This window comes from Dendropsophus ebraccatus, chromosome 7 (assembly GCF_027789765.1).
Source record: "Dendropsophus ebraccatus isolate aDenEbr1 chromosome 7, aDenEbr1.pat, whole genome shotgun sequence".
Taxonomy (NCBI): domain Eukaryota; kingdom Metazoa; phylum Chordata; class Amphibia; order Anura; family Hylidae; genus Dendropsophus; species Dendropsophus ebraccatus.
In genome coordinates this window covers 65,395,258-65,420,452 of record NC_091460.1, presented here as the reverse complement: position 1 = coordinate 65,420,452, position 25,195 = coordinate 65,395,258, and the positions used below count along the sequence as shown (strand labels likewise).

Genomic DNA, 25,195 nt, shown 5'->3' with positions numbered 1-25,195 from the left:
AGTTAATAACGGCCATTATTTCAATATAACAGCCGTTGCTTTTAAATGACAGCAAATATTTGCCATTAAATGGCAGCCATCCACTCAATTTCAACATTATGTGAACAGAGCCTTTCTGTGTTTTTAATCCACTCCTGGTTTTGGTTGCAATATGAGGACCACAATACTGACTGAAATGTACATAGTGTGAACACAGCCTTAGTGCGCGGGAGGATCAGGACTTAGCTCCACCCTTCCATGTCTTGGAAGTGTGGAATGAGAACAGGTAAGGGTGGGGCAGCATAAGACAACCCTGGAAAACCCCTTTAAGCAGTTGAGGTAAATGTGTGTTCTGACTATTACTATCTGCTGGAAGTTCCTCTCCATATACTCCTGGGCTGTCTCTTTATTTGCTGTATTACACATTCTGTTCTCTCACTTCAGTAGAAAGCAAAGGAAAATCATATAAGACATAATGCTGCATGTTGGCTTAAGACTTTGGAGTGGTTCCCACATTAGCAGAATAATGCAATAATAAGGCAAAAATAACATACCACAGATCATAAAACATTAGGACATTTTAGATTCAAGTTACAACCAGTTATCAGTCCTTTATAGATCCTTATATCAATCCACCTCCGATCTCACAGCTTCTATTGTTATACATGCAACCTGCTCTGGTCACCAGGTAAAATCACCACACACTGAGAGTCTTGTATATATAACTAGAAAAAAAGGAGAGCGGCTGCCCATCTTCTAGTAGAGATCTTTTACGATTATGGCTCCATTAGTTTTTTGCACTAGTTTTATACCTTAGCTAGTGTTATCCCTACATAGCCTGTAACATACAGTGTATCATATAAATATTCTTCATACTAAAACTTTATGTGCCACCAAACTTTTAACTTAATATAAATAGGTAAAAAATAGATCAAGTGAAAACATGCTTTTTGTGAAATTCTTGAATAAATATAATAATCAGTGCAAAATCATAAATGAAACAATATCACGATTGGTGGCGCTGCGGTCTGTCTGCGGTCATGCCTGCCACAAACACTGATTGGATAAAAATGGAACAGCTGCAATTTATCTCAATGTATCTCTGCTGCGGAAGCTCCGGAATAACTCTCTGAAGTGTTTCCTTGTAACTGAGGTCACACACGTGTAGTAATCCTTCAGGCCATGCTTTGGCTTATCCTGGTTGGAAAGACATATATATAAGCATGGAAAATACACAACGTGAAAATGGAACAAGTTGATGCTATTCACACCTATAGAGCCAGCATGAGTGGCACTTATTGTCCCATCAGAAGTACAGTATACATACAATCTATTAAGGTACAGTATATAGAGATTGGGTCCCTCACTTCAGATCTTCCTCTATAAGCCGCAATGGAAAGCAGCTTTAAAGGGACTGTACCATCAGGCCTGGGCTGAAGCACTGGAGGCGGGCTGACCTACCCTCCAGTGGGAGGAAACCTCTCTTCCCCTTATATGAAAAATGGGAAAAGGGGTGAATTGTCATGGGACGTTTTTTTTATTTTTTATATTTTTAAAAACATTTTTGTAGACTTTTTAATTGTCCATAGGCAAATCATAAGATTTCTCATACTGATTAATGACAGGAAAAAGTGGGATGCGCATAACTTTTATTCATAAATACACCAAGGCCGTGATTCCTTCACCAAACACAACAATTGGCTGATACGGCTTGACCTCTATGTCAGCACCTATCATTAGGACATTTAATGCTGCAATCTTTATTGACTGCAATATCATGTATAACTGACGGACACCCGTGGGATTTTTGGTGCCAGCCATTAGCAGCAGGAGTCCGCTGCACATAGCAGTAGACAGCTTCTGTGTATGGAAGGGGCCCCGTTCCTGAGACTGCTCCATACTCCCCTTACCCTGCCTAGTCCGTAAATTAATGCATGTTAGCATTAGAATAGACATTAGACATTAGGAAGCATTTTTTGACACTAGCCCTGCAGCTGTGACACAGTGCTGCAAAGCCAGCAAGGATAACTGTCAACCATCGCTCCCTGTCTTAAGGGACCTATTAGACGGAACGCAGCTCCCCGCAGCCTCTCCTGCATTTACATACTCGCTGCCGCCGCGTGTAATGTCGGTGGCAGCAAGAGGGGAACGAGGAGCAAACAAGCGCTGACAGCGCTTGTTTGCTCCTCTATGTCGCCCTTTGTAATAGGGGCTTTACACAGGCTGCTGCAGTGCTCCAGACACAGGCTGCTTCCCCCAGCCTAATGTCTATTCAACACTAACACTAACTAATGTCATACACTAACATGCATTAGCATAGACATTAGGGGAGGCTCAGCATCTCTAACAATGTATGCTTGAAGAGCCCCACAGTTCCCAGCACAGCCATTGATGGCAGCAATGTAAAACACCAATCTTTATATTTTCTTTAATTAGTTATATCACAAAATGATATAACTTTATTAAAACTAACCTCATCGTTGTGAAAACCATTCTCCTGCCAGACGTTTGGGTATCAGTGAATATGCCAATCACAGGGCGGTTGTGTGCACATGCCCTGTTGGATCAGAATGGGGCTTGTGCGCAGATCCGACCACCCAACCAATGAGCATGGTCATATCCATAGATACACCACCCATCACGGCTCGGTTGCATAAACGAGCCATTTTGGATCAGAATGGGGCTTGCATGCTGTTTCAAAACGGCATAGGCATATCTATGGATACCTGAACTTCTGGTGGCAGAATGGTTTTCATGCCGATCGGGTCAGTGCACATCATAATAGGTACACTTTTAAAGACATGTAAAAAATTATTTTAATTCACCAAAACACCCCTTTAATCTTGGCGGTCTTCACAAGTACAAAGCTTCCATGAGACATATTTTTTTTCTATCTGAATATATAGTAAATAATCCAACCATGTAGATGTCTTCTGAATATTGATCACATCTGATTGTCATGAATTTAGTGTAGCAGAGAGCATGCAAGTGCGCTAGACAGATGGGGATGACGTACTTATCTGTTATGGAGCTGTTTCTTCAGGCATGATTTGAAAGTGGTGTACTTCTGGACAGTTTTGTAGCCCTGTGAAGCAGAAGATAGATGTGTGCAGATCACTGAGCAGCCACAGAGTGCACAAAGCCAATGGAAAAGTGACATTGTGTAGATTCAGTGAGAACAGTAGTTAGTATAATAAGGGTTATATACTACAGTGAGTGCACACCAGTGTTCTATGGCTATTGTATGCTAACCTTTATGCTATGTTATAAATACAGAAGTCATTGATTAGATAGACAGACAGATAGGTGGACAGATTTGAGATTGATAGAATATGTAACTGTAGTTGCTATAGCACATTGTTCTTTGTCTACCCTAATTTCAGAGGGACGGCTTCAGCGATTTCTGCTGCTAAGCCCAGTCCACTTTTTTTTTTATAAAAAGTAGCACAAATGTTAAAAAATCAAAACTTTTTGTCTTCTAACGGCTAGATAAAAGGCGTACCAGAATAGTACATAAACCGCTGGTTTTCATCTCTTTTTCAGTTATCTAATATGATTTTGCTTCAATTTCTTTATACTGTTTATAAACCTTAATGTTATATTGGACCCAGGATGACATCACCTATTTCTCCACGTTAACCATGTCCCCAGGCTTTGCACTGTACAGTGTGACTATTTTCCTGCCTTATAAAGACTGATCATAGAGCAGGGAACTATTATTACTACATTACTGGCAAAAAATAATTAGGCACCCAGACAGACATGCTGGACTGCTGCAAAACTTATATAATATGTAATGATTACATGTAAGGAGACTCAAACAAGCTATCGAGTCAGAACGGGAGGAAGGGATGGCGGGGAGGGAGGGGATGGTGGAGAGGGAAGGGTTGGGTGGGAAGCGAGAAGTATAATGTTTTTTTTTTTTTAATTAAATGAAAGTAATAAGGTTTCTGACTTGGAACGTGAGGGGGACTGCCGATAGAACTAAAAGGAAGGCTATGTTTGATTTGATAGATAGACACCTTCCAGCAGTGATATGCCTTCTCGAAACACATGTAATTGCAGAAACAGTAAATAGACTTAAAAAACGATGGATCGGTTATGAATTTCATGCCAACTTTTCTAATTATGCAGCAGGGGTATCTATCCTTATACATCACAGCCTTGAATTCTCGCTAATCCAAAAACAACTGGATGATAGGGGAAGGTATATTTTTCTCCACTGTGCTTTTTGGGGAGAAGAAATTATACTTGCAGCTGTCTACATTCCCCCTCCGTTCTCTAAAGACGTTCTGCTGAAACTTCTAGCTTTTATGAAAGATAAACCTGATATACCACTCTTTCTGACGGGGGACTTCAATGCGGTAATGGATCCTAATATGGATCGTCAGGGTGTGCGGCGTCCTGCCTCCCCCCACCCCCCCTCCCCTCTGGCGCGTTTTGCCCCGGGAGGCGGGATGGGAGGATATTTGGCGCCGTTTGCACCCACAGATGGTCACCTTTTCTTGTTTTAGTACTACACATCCCTCAGCTTCACGAATAGACATGGTTCTTTGTAACTCTATGGGACTAGACAAAACAACCAAAATGGAATATGAGGCCAAGACTATCTCAGATCATACACCAATGATTCTGGAAAAACGATGTAATGTGGGGACAGGCACTAGGGGAGGCGGTAATCTCTTCAGGCTCAATGCACATTGGCCTAACCTTATAGATAATGAGAACAAAATAGACGCTGAGATTAGAGAATTTTGGGATCGTAATAGGGGGACCCTCAAGGCATACGTGAGAGGTGTGCTCTTGGGGGAAATCTCACACTGTAAAAAGAAATTTCGACAGAAAGAGAGGGAATTAGAACAAAATGTGAGGTTCTGGGAAGATAAGTATGGCATAACAGACACAGAGGAGAACCTCACTAAACATAGAGAGGCCCAGGAACACTACTCAACATTCTTGATCCAGAAGGCACATAACAAGGTATTGTTTCAGTCCCAAAAGAGATTTATCCAGGAAGGTACCCCTAATAAGACACTGGCCGCAATAGTTAAAGCCCAACATGAGAAGAGAGGGATCAGAGCCATTATGGATAAGCATGGGAAAATAGTTAACACAATGCAAGATATAGAGGGCGCATTTGTTGAGTTTTTCCAAGACGTATATAGATCAGAGGGCACCCCCCCCCCACAGAACAGATTAAAGCGTTCTTAGAGACCAAAATAACTCAGACCCTAACGGAAGATCAAAAGGCTAGTTTGGATGCCCCCTTTGGTAGGGAAAAATTGAATATCATTATGAGACAGCTACCTAATGGTTCAGCACCAGGCCCGGACGGATTACCGTTCGAATTCTACAAGAAATATCAAGCGGCCCTGGCTCCAATATTTAATGAATTAATTAATGAATCCTGTGAAAAAGGTGTTCTCCCCCCCTCTATGGCAGAGGCAAACATAATTGTGATCCCCCAAAAAAACGATTTATTGGATGTTGGGTCTTATCGCCCAATATCCCTGCTTAATGCAGATGTTAAAATTTTTGCTAAGCTTATTGCTTATAGAATAAGAGATGTAGCTCCACTTCTGATAAGTCAGGATCAACACAGCTTTATACCTGGTAGATCTATTTTTTCCAACTTTGAACGGGCAATGGTTAATATTCAGTTGGATCCTGGGGTGCCCCGCTCCATCCTGTCGATAGATGCCATTAAGGCTTTCGACAGGGTAGAGTGGGGTTTCCTATGGGAGACCCTACATGCGTTTAATTTTGGCAACCGTATTATAGACTGTATTAAGATGCTGTATACGAATCCATCTGCATCCTTGGTACTGAATGGTAACATTACATCCTCATTTAAGTTGACACGGGGCACCCGTCAGGGTTGCCCCCTGTCTACTTTATTATTTGCATTTTACATTGAACCAGTAGCCAACTCCCTAAAGCTGAACCCTCGGGTCCAGGGTTTTGGGATGGCTGGCTGCAAAGATAAGGTCATACTATACGCAGATGACCTTCTTCTTTTTGTCCGTGAACCAAATCACACTTTGCCATACGTCTTGGAGTGTTTCCAACAGTTTGGGATGCTCTCGGGCTTCCAGATCAACTGGAATAAGTCTATGATAATGACAATTGAAAATCCTAAAGGTGAACCAATAGAAACACTAGGCTTACAAGTGGTGGACGATGGATTGGAATACTTGGGAGTAAAGATCCCTAGGGATGTATCCCGATATTATCAATATAATCTGAAACCCTTACTACACAAGCTTAAACAAAAAGCTGAGACATGGGCCAGGTTTCCTCTGGGTATGGCGGATCGTGCCGCTTTGATTAAGATGATACTCCAACCACAAATTACCTTCTTTTTACTTGCTGCACCAATCTGGATACCACAGAGTTTCTATAGAGAATTAGAACGTATTCTTAATAGACTTTTATGGGCAGGGAAAAGACCTAGAGCTCAATATAATACCTTCTCTGCACCTAAAATAAAGGGGGTCTTAGTCTCCCCGATTTTAAGATTTACTTTATCTCTATGGTTTTGCACCAGATCGGTAAGGGTAATGGTTCCCTTTTGGGAAAGTTCCTACTTCAGGAAGATGAATGTAGATCTGTGGACATCTTAGAATATATGGAATCCCATAGGATTGGAGGGAAATATTGCTTCATATCTAAGGTGAAGTTATGGGGGAAAGTTTCGGAGCACACTAGATACTTATTAAATATTAAACACAGCACTATCTTTTCACCTATCTGGCATAATCAGGATTTGCCAGAATTTCACAAAATAGGAAATGGCACTGTATGGAAAGGTAGAGGTATAGATAAGCTGTCAGGATGGTATCTTTGCGGAGCGTCATGCGTCCCTCTGCTCATGCTGTGCGGCCGAGAAGGTGCTGATTTTCTTGCATTCTGTTTCTGTTTTTTATTTTGTAGTGTGTGAACACTGGTTATTTGCTCACCTTGAGAGACACACCCGACTTTACCTGCTGAGTTCTGCCTGGCCATGTCAGGGTTAATCTGTGTTTTGGTTCTGCTGTGACTGACTGGTCTTCCTGCCAGTGGATCTGTTTTGTTCTCAGCTGTCTGTGCTTGGAGTTCAGGGGGATGGTCCAATTATGTTCTGGATCAGAACCCTGGCCTCCTATATAACTACCTCAGTCTGGGATATCTTTGCCGGATATTGAGCTTGTCTCTGCCTGGTTCTGTGTTTCTATTCTTGCTCTGTTGATTCTGACCCTGCTTTGTATTTCTGACCATTCTTGTTTGCTGCCTGCCCCTGACCATACTGCCTGTATATTGACTTTGCCTTTGGATTGTGATTTTGTACTTTTGCTGCCCGTTTGTTGTGACCCGGACTGTTGACCATTCGTTATTGTGTTTTGTCTGTCTGTCTTGTCCTTGTGTCCCACCTAGCCAGCGCAGGGACTGCCGCCCAGTTGCTCGCCGCCATTTTAGGGCGGATTGTGGCAAATAGGTAGAGGACAGTGGGCGGGGCTGAGCTTAGGGCTCACTGTTTGTCTTGTCCTGCTGTCCGGTGCCTGACAGAATATCCGGCCTAAAAATTTTTTACTCCTTACCTGAGGCTAGTATGGACTCAGCACAGGAGTTGTCTGCCCTCTTTGAGGGTCTTGCTACCCTCGTTTCTGAGCTGACCAAGCAGGTCCAGCTATTGGCCCAGCAGCTACCAGCTACCACTCCTGCCATCCCAGTGGTCACGCTCAAGGAGCCTGACAAGTTTTCAGGGGACCTGAACACATATGTGACATTCAGAGATGCTTGGGTCAGTCACCCCACCCCTACCTCCCTTGAAGAGGCCATTTCCCTGGCGATTACCATTGATCGCACACTAAGACCACGCCTAGACCACCCCTGTGTCATTAATGTTCCTTCTTCTGTCCCCTCCAAACCTCTGCCTACTATGTTTCGTCCTCTGGTCACCGTGGAGGAACCTTCTGATCTGGGCAAAATAAATAGATCCCTGGCCCGTAAAGAACACAGAAGACTGAATGGACTCTGTTTTTACTGCGGAGAAAGTGGACATTTCATCAGCTATTGTACCAAGCGTCCCCAGAGGCCAGATCATCAGCGTCCAGGTGACAACCAGGATAGTCATCTGGGCGCACAGGTACTTGTTGGTGTTTTTGACGTGCATTATCCTGTTGATGAACCTACCAATGCTATATCTGTGACTTCATGTAATGTGGAAGTTGGCTCGGTGTATCCCGCTGAGGATGCAATATCTGTGAATTCATGCAATGTGGAAGTTGGCTCTGTGTGTCCTGCCGAGGATATCATGTCTGCCAATTCGTGTAAGGTAGAAACTGGTTCAGTATATCCCACTGATTGTGCCATATCTGTGTCTTCATGTAATGCTGAATTTGGTTCTGGGACTGGTACCGATATGAGCGGTTATGGGAGATCTGTCAGGAGACCAGTTATCCATCACTTGGAGTCGGATTCTGATGAATGGGAGACGGACGATGAGATCTCTAGCGATGTTGAGACATGTATTGTAAGAGGTCCGTTTCCTCCCAGGTCTGGTTCGTCTGGTGAGGGTCCTGAGGCCCCTCATAAAAGGGGGGGTACTGTCAGGATGGTATCTTTGCGGAGCGTCATGCGTCCCTCTGCTCATGCTGTGCGGCCGAGAAGGTGCTGATTTTCTTGCATTCTGTTTCTGTTTTTTATTTTGTAGTGTGTGAACACTGGTTATTTGCTCACCTTGAGAGACACACCCGAGTTTACCTGCTGAGTTCTGCCTGGCCATGTCAGGGTTAATCTGTGTTTTGGTTCTGCTGTGACTGACTGGTCTTCCTGCCAGTGGATCTGTTTTGTTCTCAGCTGTCTGTGCTTGGAGTTCAGGGGGATGGTCCAATTATGTTCTGGATCAGAACCCTGGCCTCCTATATAACTACCTCAGTCTGGGATATCTTTGCCGGATATTGAGCTTGTCTCTGCCTGGTTCTGTGTTTCTATTCTTGCTCTGTTGATTCTGACCCTGCTTTGTATTTCTGACCATTCTTGTTTGCTGCCTGCCCCTGACCATACTGCCTGTATATTGACTTTGCCTTTGGATTGTGATTTTGTACTTTTGCTGCCCGTTTGTTGTGACCCGGACTGTTGACCATTCGTTATTGTGTTTTGTCTGTCTGTCTTGTCCTTGTGTCCCACCTAGCCAGCGCAGGGACTGCCGCCCAGTTGCTCGCCGCCATTTTAGGGCGGATTGTGGCAAATAGGTAGAGGACAGTGGGCGGGGCTGAGCTTAGGGCTCACTGTTTGTCTTGTCCTGCTGTCCGGTGCCTGACATAAGCTCACTCAGTTATTTACAGATGGACACTTGAGGGATTTCTCTGAATTACAAAGGGAGTTTCTGCTGCCTGAAATATATAGATTCTATCACGTACAAATTGCACATGCTGCACATAGCACTAAGGAAAAAAGGATGTTAATAGTACAACACCATGAAGTTTTAGATACGTTAAGTGGGGTTAAGGGTAATAAAAAGGGAGAACTGAGACAAATTTATAAATCCCTTAAAGATACTTTAGTGGTATGCTCAGGCCAGAAAAAGAGAGTAGCTTGGGAAAAGGAGATTGGAATTTTATCCAAAGAAGAATGGGATAACGTATTGGCAAGTTGGGAACTGGTGTCAATTAATAAAAATCACTAAATAAGACAGCTTAAAATTGTTAATAGATTACATTATTCACCAGAGATAATGGCTAGAATGGGTAGACACCCAGGGGCTTGTTGCCCAAGATGTGATCTGCCGAAGGCAGACTATACTCATATGATGTGGAGCTGCCCTCAGGTTCAGCGGTTTTGGCAGGAGATCACAAACTGCATAACAAGCAGAACTGGGGTGGTAATCCCCTATAACACTCTTTATATAATCCTTGGATGTACTATGCAGTTAGAAAGGGAGAAACACTTAATTTCTAATTTACTTTTTGTTGCTAGATGGTTGATTCTGAAAAATTGGATAAGGGCAGATCCCCCTACTAAAGCGTGTTGGCTGACAAATGTAGCAAGGATACAAAATATTGAAAGGATGCATTGTGGTAATAGCAAAAAGCGGTTCAAAAAGTTTTCGCTTAAATGGGGAAGTTGGAATGAAGAATAAAGAAAAATTATGTCAACTAGTGGGAGTCATTAACTAATTGACTATTTATATATTTATTTACTTATTCATAATATCCTTATAACCTCTTTTTTCTTTTTTTTTTCTTATATATACCTCTCGCTTCCAGGGGTGGGGGTGGGGGGGCTCCGGCCTCGGCCTGGGCACAGACGCGTCCGGAGTTCTCTGGGTTTGGGGGGGGGGCTGATGATTGGGATGTTACGCTATGTATTATTATTTGTATATTAATAGTGATAGAAATGATTGTAATTATTGTATGTTCTTTTTTCTTTTTAATCCGGAAAAATAAAAATGTATAAATTAAAAAAAAAATGATTACATGTAAGGTCTGATTGGATGCTGGGTCTTGTCACAAGAGGGCATAAAAGTGCTTCTCTCTCTGCCCTACAGAAATGTGCTGCAGAATGTCATGTGAAACCCATATGCCTCTATGTACAACCTACATGCCTCTGTGTAGCTCATCATGTATCTAAGATAGATTTGACAGGGTACTACAGCCTTAGTTTTCCCAATAAATGCATACATATAAAGTTTCATTTGATGCCAACATCTCTTGGTGCATTATTATAGTGCTTGAAAAAGCACTATATTGTAATCCGTATTCTTCTTCTTCTTCTTCCAGCCATTTCTTCTGTGATTATTACAGCCCGAACCGATTTGCGCTCAGACTCCGTTCAAACTGCGTTTCGGAGCCCTCGGCGGTGTGAGGTGTGCTATCTATTTTTGGTTTCGATCAGATTTGTCGTTTTTAAGAAATTTACCTTTAAAGACCCCTAATTTCCTATAGAAAATAATGGCCCATTGGAAAAAAAGGCCACACTGTATACACTAACAGCCAATCACAGCACATTTGCATATAGCTAAAATATAGCAGCCAATAAAAATTCTAAGGTCTTGTCAGTCAATGCCTCACAACATCCACAGTCACATGTCCACTATTGGCCAATAGGTGATGTAGAAGATGGAAGGTCCTTAACAATTTTGTCTCACTGACATATGTAAGATTGTCATAGTAACCGAGCAATGATCTTTACCATTTACCAAGTAGCAGAGGTCAGTCAGTGGTGTAGTAGAGCCGATACCCGCATGACGTAGCAGAGGTCAGTCAGTAAAGTAGCAAAGCAGAGGGGACAGTTCGCAAGTCGCTCTTAAAGGGACGGTACCCAAGTTGCTCTTAAAGGAACGGTACCCAAGTCGCTCTTAAAGGGACGGTACCCAAGTCGCTCTTAAAGGGATGGTACCCAAGTCGCTCTTAAAGGGTCAGTACTAAAGCTGGTCTTCAAAGTATGGTACCTAAGTCTCTTTAAAGGGACAATACTTAAGCTGTTCTTAAAGGGACAGTATATAGGTCACTCAAAGCGTTGGCACAAAAGTTGCTCCTTAATGGACTGTACCAAAGTTGCTCTTAAAGGGACTGTACCAAAGTCGCTCTTAAAGGAACTGTACCAAAGTTGTTCTTAAAGGGACTGTACCAAAGTCGCTCTTAAAGAGGGGGTATCAAGGGTTAAAGTTTCTCTTAAAGGGAAGTCACTGTTAAAAAGGCGCTCTTTTCAAGCACTATGTATTTCCCTGGAAATGCAAATCTAGTTCTTTTTGTTATTGAGTGTATTCTTTTTAGAGTGCCATGGCTGTCCACGTGACATAGTAGGATACAGAATGGGATAGTGGTCTTCCCCAAGCTAACACTACTAGCACTGCCATAGATAATTATGTGCATAAAGTATGTTGTACTATGCTGTAAAATTAAACTCTATACTAGCATTTTTGCTTTGTCACAAAATAAATTACAAGTTTTAGTGGCTAGGAGGCCTAAATACATGGAAACATTGCCCCAACTCTTCTAGTAAGCATTTATATATGATAAAAAATACTATTTTGATAGCAGCTTTGTCTTTGTTAAAGCTGAAGCAGGAGGGACAAAGTCAAAGTAGGGGTCCGCAGGAGTTCCAACTACTGTGCTTTGTTCACTGCATCTGGATAGGATGGGAAACCATTTTTATGTCCTAGGTGTATTAAAGATCAGTTTCAGCACAGGCTCCCTCCAAATCATTATCAATTAAAGTGCTCAGGTGCAGTGGCCCCAGCTTGGTCAGCAGGTGGCAGTATAATACAACTAAGAAATTAGCTACAGTTCTAACCAGCATTCAGCTTCTGGCTTCTCCAGCTGCAAAACTACAACATAGAAAAGGACCACTTGGTCCATCTAGTCTGCCCTTTTAGTATTTCCCTTCTTATTATCTTAGTATAGATAGATATTTATCCCAGGCATGTTTCCATTCTGTTATTGTAGATTTACCTACCACATTTGCTGGAAGATTGTTCAAAGCATCTACTACTCTTTCAGCAAAGGAACATTATGTTGCTTCTGGTGTTCCCCCCAACTAACCTCTGACTTTGAGTTATAGTTTTGCAAAAGCTGGGGGTAATCTATCAAAAGAACCTCATCTGTCTGTGTATCCAATCTATCAATTTATAATGCATCATAGCTATTACTGCAGTTCTAGAATATCTACATCCATAAATATATACTACCTACATCTATACTGTAAATCACATATAGATAACAATTTATCGAATAAAAAAAGGTGACGACTTTTGTGGTATTAGATGTTAGTGGTGGTGACACGGGACCAGAATGTAAATCTCAGTCTTACCCTGAACCCTCGGTGTAGCCGGTCTTTCATAATACCAATAAATTCTTTATAACTTAATTGATCGTCTCTGTCAACATCAAAGATCTTGAACACAGTGTTCACTAAATGTGGAGACAACTTCAGGCCTGTAGCTACATATACGGCACGCTTGAACTCATCTGTGGAGAAACAAGACATCAAAAGACTCAAACCAATCATTACGATAAGAGGCAAATCTCCCATCTTGCTTTGTCATTCACTGCTCTTCAGCTGGAATTGGTCATGGAGAAACAATATGATGTTCTAGCATGAAGCAAACTCCTTCCAGTCATCCAGGCTTATGGTTAATGCGCAGAACTTATGATACAACCCCTGACATCTCACCAGTGGTATACACTGGTAACTGCTTTTGCTTAACCCAAAAAAAACTGGATTTGTGTTTGTCTTCTTACCCCAAGGGTAAAAGAATCCATTTGGGCAAGTATTAGTCTTCTAGAGTCATTGCTCTGTAAATCAGTCTACAAGACTGGTGACTACATGTCTATTACATATATATCAGAGGGATGGCTAAACTAGCCCATTATTGTGCATACAGCAGCCTAGATCTCTGCTAACAGGAACCCTGGTTAGTTCTCACAGTTTTTTAGGCCATACAATGCAGCAATCCAAAAGAGACGATTTTGCACCATAGTTTTTGCTGTAGGCTAAAGTCTGTAGTGCTGTAGTCTGAAAATATGGTAAAAAAAAGCAAAGAAAAGACAGGCAAAAACCATCTTTAAAAAAATCTGAAATTTTCAGACATATCTTTTCTGTACAAATTGTCTTCCAATACTTATCAGCTGCTTAATGCCCTACAGGAAGTGTTGTTTTCTTTCCAGTCTAACATGGTGCTGTCTGCTGCCACCTATGTGGGTGTCCAGAACTGTCCAGAGCATAAGAGTTTTTTTTAATAAGAATTTGCTACTGCTCTGGACAGTTCCTGGCACAGACAGTAGGGGCAGCAGAGAGCACCATGTCAGAATAATAAAGACAACTCCACTTCCTGTAGGACATACAGCAGCTAATAAGTACTGGAAGAATAAAGTTTTGTTTTTATATAAAAACCGTACAAATCTGTATAACTTTTAATTATTTTTCTCCAGAGTACCCCTTCAATAGCAGAAACTATTTCATAACCTGACCACTAGGATATGACATCATAATCAGTGACCTCTAGGACCACCACTGATCTTAAGAAATAGTCATGCCATTGATTCAGCACTTCACTATCACGTTCTATTCATGTGAATGGGGGTGACTGCAGTTCACTGTACAGCTGGTTGGGCAGTTGTTCCCTGTGTAGGTAAAACCAATAAAGTCTGCAGGCAAGAGACAGCTAAGCTGCTCTGGTGTGTGACTATAACAAACAACACCCTAGATCTCACCTTCTTAAAAAGTTGTATTACTGTTGTATTACTTTAGTTTTATGGCTGACCCCCAGGATAGGCCATAAATATCTATAGTTTTAATTGGGAAAAAAACTTTGATAAAATCTGAGAAAGCAGCCACTAAAGCCTATATATTATGTTATACCTGTGTTTTACAAAGAGTTTACAGGAAATCTGAGCTGAACACAGGTTCCCCTGATCACTTTCTGACCTTGTCCGGTGATCACAGTGCATGTCGGATCGGTTTCTCTGACATGCAGGTTACATTTTCACCAATGGCAAAGTAGCTTGCAAAATAACCTAAAGAACACACAAACTGGCATTTGAATGAGCCTTGGTATTAGGATAACTTACCTTGACCAATTGATCGACTGGCAAAGTTGTACATTTGCATTGCAATGGCAAAATCTTCCAAATTGTTCAAAAACTGGAAGAAAGACCTAAATTCATCAAAGGAGATTCCCTGAGAAGCAGAGCAGAAAGGCAGTGTTAGTTCCTCTATGATTTTATCTAGATAAGTAGATGAAAGTATCAGCAGGCGATGAATAAAAGTCATTTAGAAGGTTATAATATGGAACACGATACTTCCTGTACCAGTCTGAAGTGAGTGCTGTAGCCAGCACAAAGAGCCTAATGCATCCAAGACACTGTAATATGTAGCATCTGAGAGGGAACAGTGCCTCTACAGCAGTCAGCCAAGGAACAGCACCACATTTATACAATGGAATTAGAAGGAAAGGAAATGTTACCTGGAGATGACAGCCTGCAGAATAAACCTTCACATAAGGTAGACTTCTCTAGTCCAACCATTACGTTACAGCGGCTGTCACTAAAAAGTGAGCAAAACCAATAGCCCAATTATTCTGTTATGCCTATGGATGTGATAGTCCTGCACTTGATACTTTCTATCAGAACAGAGGACTTGTGGGCCCAGCCCATGCAAGAACGGCCATTTATTTAAATGTTTGCCATGAAATGCTACATTCTCCATGGGTGGCCCAGATAATTGCCAGGGGTTAGAGAGGGCAGACCAAACCTCATGCCAGACAAAGCTCTAATATTAAAGCCACCTTGCCAACTCTAATATTAGTCCCTCACATCTGTATCTAACCTGCTGATATCTCTCTATAATGCATGAGGTGCTGAGGATGAAGGTAATCTTCTTACCTTCACCATCACTGCCATTTGCGTGATATTAGGAATTAAATAATAATTTTATTTGTACAGAAAATATATGAGGCATTCATTTTATTTTTTTTTTAATTCTCAATCTTATAAAATTTTCCAAACATTTAACATAAATAAAAAAAAAGAAAAACAGCAGTGTAAACCACACCCGTTAGGGTGGAACAGTACTTTAGAGAAAAAGAACCCGATTAAACCATGACAACAAAAGCACCTGATATTTATGGTAATAAAGAGGCAATTCACACCACACAGCACCCTATAGGGGAGAGCTTGCACTGGTGAGAGAAAGCCTGGGGCACACAACTACCCAGGCGGGGACCAAAAAGGGGACCACTAGAGTAGAAGGCAAAGTTAAGGGAGAGAAAGAAGAAAGAATAAGAGGGAGAGGGTAGGGAGGGGGGGGGGCAGGTAGGGCCGCTCCTCACTGAGCCAGAAGGGTCCGGTACTCATCCGTCTTGGTGAATTGGTCCCAGTAGAACCACGTCCGAAAAAACTTTGCGTTATGTCCGTGCAGCTGAGCTGTAAGGTCTTCCATATGTTTGGTGTCCTCAACTTTACGAATCCACATTGCTATACTGGGAGGATCAGGACGGCGCCAAAGGGCCGGGATACAGGCTCGTGCAGCGTTAATCAGGTGTCGGAGGACAGAGCGTCGGTAGGATTTGAGAGGGATGTCCGCAATATGCAAGAGAAAAAGCGCCGGGGAAAAGGGGAGCTGGCGATCTGCGAAAGTAGAGGAGATACGCCACACCTCCTTCCAGAAAGGTTTCTCCAGCACAGTGGCGGAACGTCCGGGAACAACCGGTGGAGTCGAGTGGGAACCCGACACCATCGGGAGAGTAGTTTGTAGCCTGCCTCTTGGAGGCGCGAAGAGATGGAACTGGAGTGGGTACAGGTAAGAACCCTGTCGACCTGGGCCGCCGAGAGGGAGATATCTAACTCTGCCTCCCAAGCAGTGAGGAAGGGGGGTGGCGGTTGTTCCGGTGGGGAGCCCAACAGATTGTATAGGAGAAAGAGGGAGTGCCTGAGCGGACCAGAGCCCAAGCAGAGGGTTTCCCCAGCAGGCCCACCCCTCCAAAGGAATACAAGCAGAGTAGGCCAACTGGGGCCAGATCGGTGCACTGGGTGTGGTAGCCCTGCCTTCTAACCTGCTGATATAATAATAATAATAATAATGATAATAATAATAATTTTATTTGTACAGAATGTATATTAATTTCATCAGTAAGCTAATAAGTAGTTTCGGTGCCTGGTGCGAGGCAACCCCCCAAGTTTGAGGTTTTCATATTATTAAAATGGTACTGACTGCTCGAGAAATTATATTTATGTACCATAAGAATCTAATCCTAGTGTCCAAAAAAGGGGTTAAATGCGCAAGAAAAGGGACAGAGGTTTAACCTAACAGGTATTTTCATCATTTACGAGCCAGGGAGAAAGAAGAATAAAACTTGAAAGGAAGCTTCAGAACGGCGTTTACTTACATGAAAGAGGCGCTGGGTAAACATGTAAGCAAACTCCTTCCTTACATTTTAGCACTGGTAAACCAGTCCAACCAAGGAGCCATGAGTCCAGAGTCATCCACAGACATGGAAATATTACAACTAAGCAGCTGTAGTGAAAATAAGCTTCATTCTGAAGAGATAAGATTATCACCCAACAAAGACTTCATGCTAAAATGTTGGGGATGATTTTACAATGTATTTACACCAATATGAACCTCATATATGTAAGGCCACAAAAATGTGCCTGAAGTGGTCACGGCTTAAACATTGCATCAAGTTATTCATGGGGAACTTACAAATCAAAGCACCTCTAATGGTAAACTGAACTACCAATGGTTAATGGCTGGAATCTCACAGGCAATTGTGGTGTAGTTTTCTGAGGCAAGAGTGTAACTGGAAGGAGAAGGACATTCTGGTTAAAGGGGAACTATCAGCAGGTTAGACGAATCCAACCTGCTTATCGCCCTATATAGCGGCGGGGATGCTGAGGAGGAAGGTATGTGTCTTACCTTCCTCATCGGTGCTGGTCCTGCACTGTTAGTCAGGGTAAACTCTGCTCCAGAGCACCGTTAGGAGCACTCCGGTGTCATCCAGCCCATCCCCTCCATTAATTATCATTAGAAGGGGCGGGCCGGATGACACGGCAGTGCGCCTAACGGTGCTCCGAAGCGGAGTTTAACCTGACTAACAATGCAGGACCAGCACGGAGGAGGAAGGTAAGCCACATACCTTCCTCCTCAGCATCCCCAGCGCTGTAGGGGACAGGCTTCATAGACTTACTATAGAACTGGTCTCCTGTAGTGAGATGGGGACGCAGTGAGCCAGGGACAGAGTCGCTTAGCCAGGTTTTTCTCCCTGCTTATTCTAGTGATCAGTAAGGAGCTCTTAAAGTATTCTGGTGAAGAAAAAAAATATTTTGTTTACATTTATAAAACTACACAACTTTGTGATATAACTATTAAAGGTGGTGTGTGTATATATAAATCTATATGTTTTTTCACATTTTTACACTAAATGGAAGCAGTAAGGGACGGAATAAGCTCACTGCTGCCCCCAATGGCTGTGTCGGGAACTGCAGGGCCCCCATCTTTTTTTTTTAATAAAGTTATATAACAAAGTTATATAACTTTATTAAAGAAACGTAAAAAAAAAATTTCTTCACCGGAATATCTCTTTTTACAATTTTGCAGACCAATTGTTAGCAGTTTTTTGATGATTCTGTTATGGCCTTACTTAAAATTATTATTTGTTTTCTGTATGCACTTACGGTTCTACAAAACTTTAAATACTGAGCAGGAACAGAAAACTGATAGGAAAAAAGACTATGGCGCAACAGAGATATTGTATCCTCTTTGTCTGAATGGAGATAAGGCTATTGGGTGGGCCGAGGTACCACCCAGGTGCCACATATGAAGGCACTAATTTTATAAATACCACATGATACCGTGTTTCCCCGAAAGTAAGACCCTGTCTTACATTAATTTTACTCCCAAAAGTCCCACCCTGCCTTACTTTCGGGGGAGGCCTTACATTGGGAAAAAAAATGAAAAAAATATTTTTTTTAACAATAAAATTAACATTTATTAACAGGCTGAACAGTATGGTCAAACAAATTATGTCTCAAGAATATCTTTTTACGTACTAAAGTTCTGTATCATTACGGTATTTTCAATATGAAAAACAATGAACAGTAACGAACAGTCTCAATACCGTATGTACGGTAACACCGTAACATAAAGCAAGATTTATTCAAGAACAACCATGTCATCCTCTTCTGGAACATCATCATAAACATCCAAGTTTTGAGGTTCCTCTGGAATTGCTTGGGACTCAAGTTCCTGCAAAATCATTGGGCCATATCGCTCATGTTTAGCCACGGCACTGTCCAGAAATGAGCAGGTCTTGTCCAGGTAGCCAGCTCGTAGGGCATTTTGAATGCAAGTGTCCGTGATCTTAGCCCATGAATTCTTGACCCAATTCACGATCTCTAGCAGTTTGGGCTTCACAAAGTTCCCACGCACATTTCTCTCCATTCTGTTCTCAATGTAGTCATTGATCTCGGCACGGAGATTGTCCTTGAAGGGCTTGTTTATGGCGATATCCAGAGTCTGGAGATAAGCCGTCATCCCTGCCGGAATCATAATCTGGTCGATTCGTCGCTCATTAAGAAAGTTCTTCATGTTTTTGGCGCGGTGTGTGCTGGCTGCATCCCAAATCAGCATTGCTCTTTGGGTGCCTCGCATAACAAGCGGCAGCATTAAATCAAGCCACTTCCTTATAACCGCTTGTGTGGCCCAGGCTTTCTCAGTTTCCAGCACATAAATGCCAGACACCCTCTCAATCTTGTCCTTCTTGCCCTTTGCAATGAGTAGCGGTGGGACTTTAGTGCCATCCAGCCGAATTGCCAAAATGCAGGTGACACGTGCACTTTCATACGCAGTGGAGGGAACATACACGGAGGAGGCACCTCGTTGTTCGATGGTGGTTTGAGCAGCTTGACCCATGAACACTGCGGTTTCATCCATGGCAATCATGTTGGAGAGACTGTACTTTGTGAAGTCAGTGTCATTCACAAACTTTTTGTAGGCAAAAGCACGTTTCACTATTTCTGCATCCTCCAGCCTAAAGAGTGTGGTGGATCTTCTCAGAGATAGGTCATTGCGTTCAAGAAAGTTATCCACCCAGTGCTGTGAGGCCTTGAATTCCTCAGGGGAAATCTCAAACTGTGGTGCACTTGCAAGAGCAAATTCCTGAATCTGAGCCCTGTTCACCACCAATGTCTTCGCTCTCCTGTCAGCAACCCACTCAGAGACCAGGGCTTCCAGCTCAGTAAACATTGGTTGCCGACCACATCCAACCTTACGCATTTTAGCCTTTCCGGTCTCCGCTCGTTCACTGAGGCGATCATAATCAGCTCGCCATTTGCGGACCAAACGTTCAGCCAGCATTTTTTGTTTGCAGAATTCCGCAAGATTCTTGCCGCGAGATTCCTCTACTATCCCTTTTTTGTACTCCACAGAGTAGCTTTTTCTTTTACTGGGACCGGAAGAGCTCATCTGGGGGTAAAAATATACGGTATCAGCATTGTTTCTGGTTCCGTATCTGTTTTACAGTACGGTACTTTACATTACGGTAGACTGTTCAACAAGCAAGCAATCCCTGCAGCCTCCTCATTGTTGTACAGTCCGACATCCCTCCCCATACAGTATCCCTGCAGCCTCCCATTGTTTTCTCATTCCTTTAGATTTCTTATGCTTTCTTCTACCTTTCCTCATTCCTCTTCCATCCTTCCTCTTATTCATTTCCCTCCATTTTCCCTATCGTTCCTTTTGACCCCCCCCCACCCCCACCTGGCCTTCTCCTCATGCCTCCTCTCACTTCTCCAAATTCCTCTACTGTTTTTCCTCCTAGTCATTCCCCTTCCTTTTTTCTGTCATTCCTCCTCATTCCCCCTGTACTTCTCATGCTTCCTCTCGCTCCTCCATATTCCTCTCCTGTATACATCCCCATTCATTTCCCCCTTATTCCTCTTTGATCCTTTGGATTTCTCATGCTTCCTCCCACTCCTCCTTATTCCTTTCCTATCCTTCTTCTTATTCATTCCCCTCCATTTCCCCTGTTCCTTCTCATTCCACAGACACACATACACACCTTACCTTTCTTCTGTCTCAACGCGATTCCTCTGCGGTACCGGGCTGACGAGGTGACGTTCGGCCAATCAGCTGCGAGCCGGCTGACTGGCCAATCGCAGCTCGAGCTGACTGGCCAATCGCAGCTCGAGCAGCAGGATGCGCCGCAGGCCATTTACTGAAGGCGGAATACGGGCGGCTCCTGGATGGAGCGAGGTACCGTAGCAGTTCCTGTACTTTCCCCAGGGACCCCACCCATATGCGGCCTTACATTCCCCCCTCCCAGCTACCCTGCTCTACAATCGGGGGGTGCCCTACATTGGCGGACCCCCCCGAAACCCTCACCCTGCCTTACTTTCGGGGGGGTCCTACTTTCGGGGAAACACGGTAGGTGGGGGTTCTGTTACATTTTACATTGGGGATTAGGCCTTTGGACTGATGCCAGAGCAGGATCCAAGAAGAGCTTTGTATTTTACAGGAAAGCTCTACAAGGATGTCTGCTTATTAGAGCCCCTGGTTCTCTTCAATAGTGCCCACTATAAACAGGGGGATGCAATCTTGACACTAAAGAGTAGACAGAAATGACTAGAATCAAGGTTACACATTCACGTCAAGAAGTGACAGAGGTAAAGATCAATGCTTAGAAGCAAAACGAAGAAAACACAGAAGAGGAGTCAAGAACATTGCTGTCCACAGCCCGAGACTGTGTCATACTTCTATACGCTCTCTATTTGCATAATGTGGGTATTATAGACAGTGCTTACTTTTTAATGATAATAGAGAGCAGCTGTGGAGAATTTAATTCCTCACAGTAGCATTCCCCTCCTGCTTAACTCTTTCCCATTCTATTAGGGTACAGCTTCTAATGCTGTAAGTTTCATGGCCGGGTAGCTTTCTTCTAGGAGCAAGGCCAAATTTAGACTCTCTACTGCCCGAGGTGAACTATAGAAAGCCCCCCCCCACCCCACCTTTAACACACATAAAATAATTCAGCACTGATATATGCATAGATAGACAATCTGATAAACCTCTGACTGTCTGAGAGGCTGAGCACCAACCCCAATGCTCAGGGTTAGGGCCAAACAGAGGGGTTAGGTTTAGACTGTAAAGGTGTTCGGATAGTAACCCTAATCCTATCTCCTAACACTAACCACAGGGGTTAGCATTAGTGTTAGGGCTGGCGTGAAGCATGTGCTGATTTTATGCTGTTAGGAAGCTGGTTGCCAATGTCGGCACATGAGTGTCTATGCTCATGTGCTCATGTGATGTCAGTGAGTGCCTCCATGCAACCCACAAATTCTAGATACTAAACTCCTTCTTCACGCCTGTGATCTATAAGAGGTGCATCAGCCATGGTGCAATCGGCGCTATGATGTCATCACACCACACCTCACCACAGGGAGGAATCAGTGGCAGAGGAGGGAGTTGATGGCTCTGTTCGGCAACCTTACAACTACATATACATATGAAGACACACATGTGGTTGTAAGTGGTGCCTACCCATGGAACCAGGGCAGATTAGCTGACAGCCCCCCACCAACTTGACACTAGGTGGTGCCAATTGAGTCAATTCCCCCTGTTCAGTCGAGACACAATAATGGCTAAATGCTCTCCAGAAGAATCAGTGAAAGAAACATATTATATAAGCAGCATCCCAGCCGCAACCCTCTACCGGGCAAAGATGTAATTTATGTGTCATTGAGTTAGAGAGTTAAGAGACACTGAAAAGATGTCCAGTGTTTCGCTTCTAAGAAACCCTGTGGCTACCCCTGATATATTAGGTAACATTAACTTATTCTGCCACATTGACAGGTCTTTCTCTATATGCAAACATGGAGACTTTCCACTACAAAAGTATTTTAGAGTAAAACGTTGATTATTGCTATCATATGGATCCTGTCTGCATTTCTAGATGCTTATGGTTACCTTTAGGCAATGTGCACACACAGTATTTCATCTCATATTTTGGGCAATGTTTTTTTTCAACCAAAACCAGGAGTGGGTCAAAAGTGGAGAAAAAGGGACACATTTTTTCATTAGAATTTTTTTTTATTGGCTCCGCTCTTGGTTTTGGCTAAAATAATGATGAAAATACTGATTGAAATTCTGACCAAAATACTATATGAACATGAGCCTATAAGTGGTCACTTCATCCCAGAATTGTAAAGTGCTGCGGAATCTGTTGGCGCTATATAAATAAAAATTATTATTATTATTTAGATGATTATATATAGATGATATAGAATTCTAAGTCTTAGCTTAGCCATTGATAATCAGACCACCAGACTAACACTCACCACTGTAAATATCTGTAGAGTAAGCGACATCACATGGTAAACATAATAGTAGGTTAGTACATAGTCTGCCAGATACACAAGTGGTCAACTTTCAATCCTCACTCATTAACATTTCAAACACAACCCTTGTGCTTACATGACAACAATCAGGTAAGACAATGAGGTGTTAAACTGGAGGTGAAAGCCAATAAATACTATGTTTCACATACTTTCCTAAATTATACAACAATCCTTGTTTTTATATGGTGAGAAAAGATGAGAAACCATTTACACACTACTCAATTATGGCCCATTCAGCTTCTGACCAAGACGTAAGATGAAAGTCCCCTTAACAATAGGTCTTGCACTAAGTACACTTTAGGTTTTCTGGTTCCTCAAGCTGCACTGTCAACACTGCCAAAGTGTAGCCATTTCAGGCAAAGACAGGCTGTTTGCAAGTTTTGCTTAGAAAGGATTAACCTGATCCCACCACAAATACAAACAGAAGAATACATCCAAAAACATCCCACGCCTCAAGGACTACTTGTAACATCAGCTCTATTGGTTTCCACTGAGGCATTTTTATGCCAACAGCTCTTTCTATTACCTGGGTACCAGGCGCACAATTCATCTGTTACACAAGAAGTGAAGCAGTCGGATACACAAGCTTCTAAGCCACCATTCATTCACTGGGAACCCTTTGAAATTCCCTCTTTTTGCAATAGGTAAGCTGAGCGTCCTGATCAATGGAATCAAGAGCACATTATAAAAGGGGTGATGGCTGCTGGCTGGAAGTCTTGTCTTATTCTCATAGAGAAATATATACAAGAGCATTCTCTGCCAAAGAATAACGCAAATTTCTTCACAACTGTACTCTGTCCATATATTTAGTCGTGAAGAATATGAGTGATCACATGTAAAAACATGAATCCTATATTAACTGGACCTATGGTTTTAGACATAAAATAAATCGGGAGTCTGTGGAACCAAGTGTCTGTGGGATGTGCAGGAAAAAAGTCAGATCCATGGAGCTCACTCCGCACAATCTGTACTTATTGTATTCACTGCAAATGATTTCTTAGGGCCCTATTACACGGGGCAATGATCTGTCCAATCAAGCCCTGTGTAATAAAGAAGCAAACAGCTGTGCATCCGATCGCCGGCTAATTGTTGTCTTTCAGCAGGATTAAAAATCATCGGACACTTACTGCATCGCTCTGTGTAATAGGAGGTGCACCACTGGCAGCCAATGAAACAGCATATTGAAAATAATAAAGTAATACTTACATGCCCACGCTCCCCGGTGTCCTCTTGGCCTCTCCCCGCTCACCACAGCTGCCGGTGAAGCTTTTGAGGCTGTCTCTAAAGTGACAGGCTGCTCAGCCAATCACTGGCCACGGCGCTGTCCCATCTCAGGCTAATGATTGGCTTAATGGCCTTTCACTTCACAGACAGCCTCAGAAGCTTCACCAGCAGCTGTGGTGAGCGGGGAGAAGCCAAGAGGACGCTGGGGAATGTGGACATGTAAGCATTACTTTATTATTTTCTATATATGCAGCAAGGGCTGGATGGACATCGCTAAAGTGTTTATTATCATACAGTATTATCCATATATCGAACATCACAAATTCTGTTGTTATACGTAAAACACAGATTTTATGCTTTTTTTAACAGACCTAAAATGTTAAATAAAATTAGTCAAAGCCTTTCTTTTCTTTTCATATGCGACCATGGTTTGTCAATGAAAGGAAGATTAGGTGGTGAGTGTCATCTTGTTCAGCTTTATTTTCGGGATTAAACAAAATTACCTTTTCCTCTGGAATCCTTAAGCGCACGTTCTCCAAGTAGCTTGATGTGTTTTCGACATTTGTATATCTTAAGAGAATGTGGGCAAAATCTTCTTCACTGATTGTATTCATGCCTTTAGAATAGGAAAGGAACTCAATTTCAAGTACCTCAGTCTGCAGGTTATCCATAAACCTAGAACACAAGTGAAAGGGTGCACTTAATTTCCTCTATGACTAAAAAGACGTACTGGAAAGGTTGGCTGGGATAACCACTGACTACTCATACCTCTGTTCTTGAACATAATCCGTTCTGGAAGATTGTTCCAGAACTGAGCAGTTTGAGAACCAACCTGTGGTTTCCCATAGGGAATAATGTAAATCTGTTAAAATGCAATAGCATCACCACTTACCTCCTCTGGAAATTGCATAGCGCACCGTTACTTACTGATAGGAATCCCCACTCTAAACAAGGTTTTCCATTCAAGAGCAAAGAGGCTTCTGCTCCTGAGAAAGCTAATGTCCATACTGCTGCTCATTTGGTGACTCTGGCAGCACTGTAGGCCTACTGCTCAGTTTGCTGTGCATCCCCACTTAACCCCTGCCTTGTGTGTTTAGCCCAGTGCGTAAGTGGTTAAG

General features: G+C 42.7%; 1 protein-coding gene across 8 annotated transcripts in view; it reads right to left on the bottom strand.

Annotated features, from left to right (window-relative positions):
* Positions 1 to 160: 160 nt before the first annotated feature.
* Positions 161 to 25,195, bottom strand: part of MICU3 (mitochondrial calcium uptake family member 3) — a 108,191-nt gene continuing 83,156 nt past the window's right edge. For 4 of the 8 annotated variants that reach the window (XM_069977667.1, XM_069977671.1, XM_069977668.1 and 1 more), the window contains 5 exons: positions 24,581 to 24,752; positions 14,532 to 14,640; positions 12,772 to 12,929; positions 2,996 to 3,064; positions 1,092 to 1,176 (listed from right to left, as the gene is read on the bottom strand). In XM_069977667.1, coding sequence (XP_069833768.1) covers positions 2,996 to 3,064; positions 12,772 to 12,929; positions 14,532 to 14,640; positions 24,581 to 24,752 — 508 coding nt within the window. In that variant the 3' untranslated portion in view covers positions 1,092 to 1,176. Of the gene's footprint in view, positions 1,177 to 2,995; positions 3,065 to 12,771; positions 12,930 to 14,531; positions 14,641 to 24,580; positions 24,753 to 25,195 lie in introns of all 8 variants that reach the window. The other 4 variants (XM_069977664.1, XM_069977669.1, XM_069977665.1 and 1 more) reach the window with 1 other exon arrangement.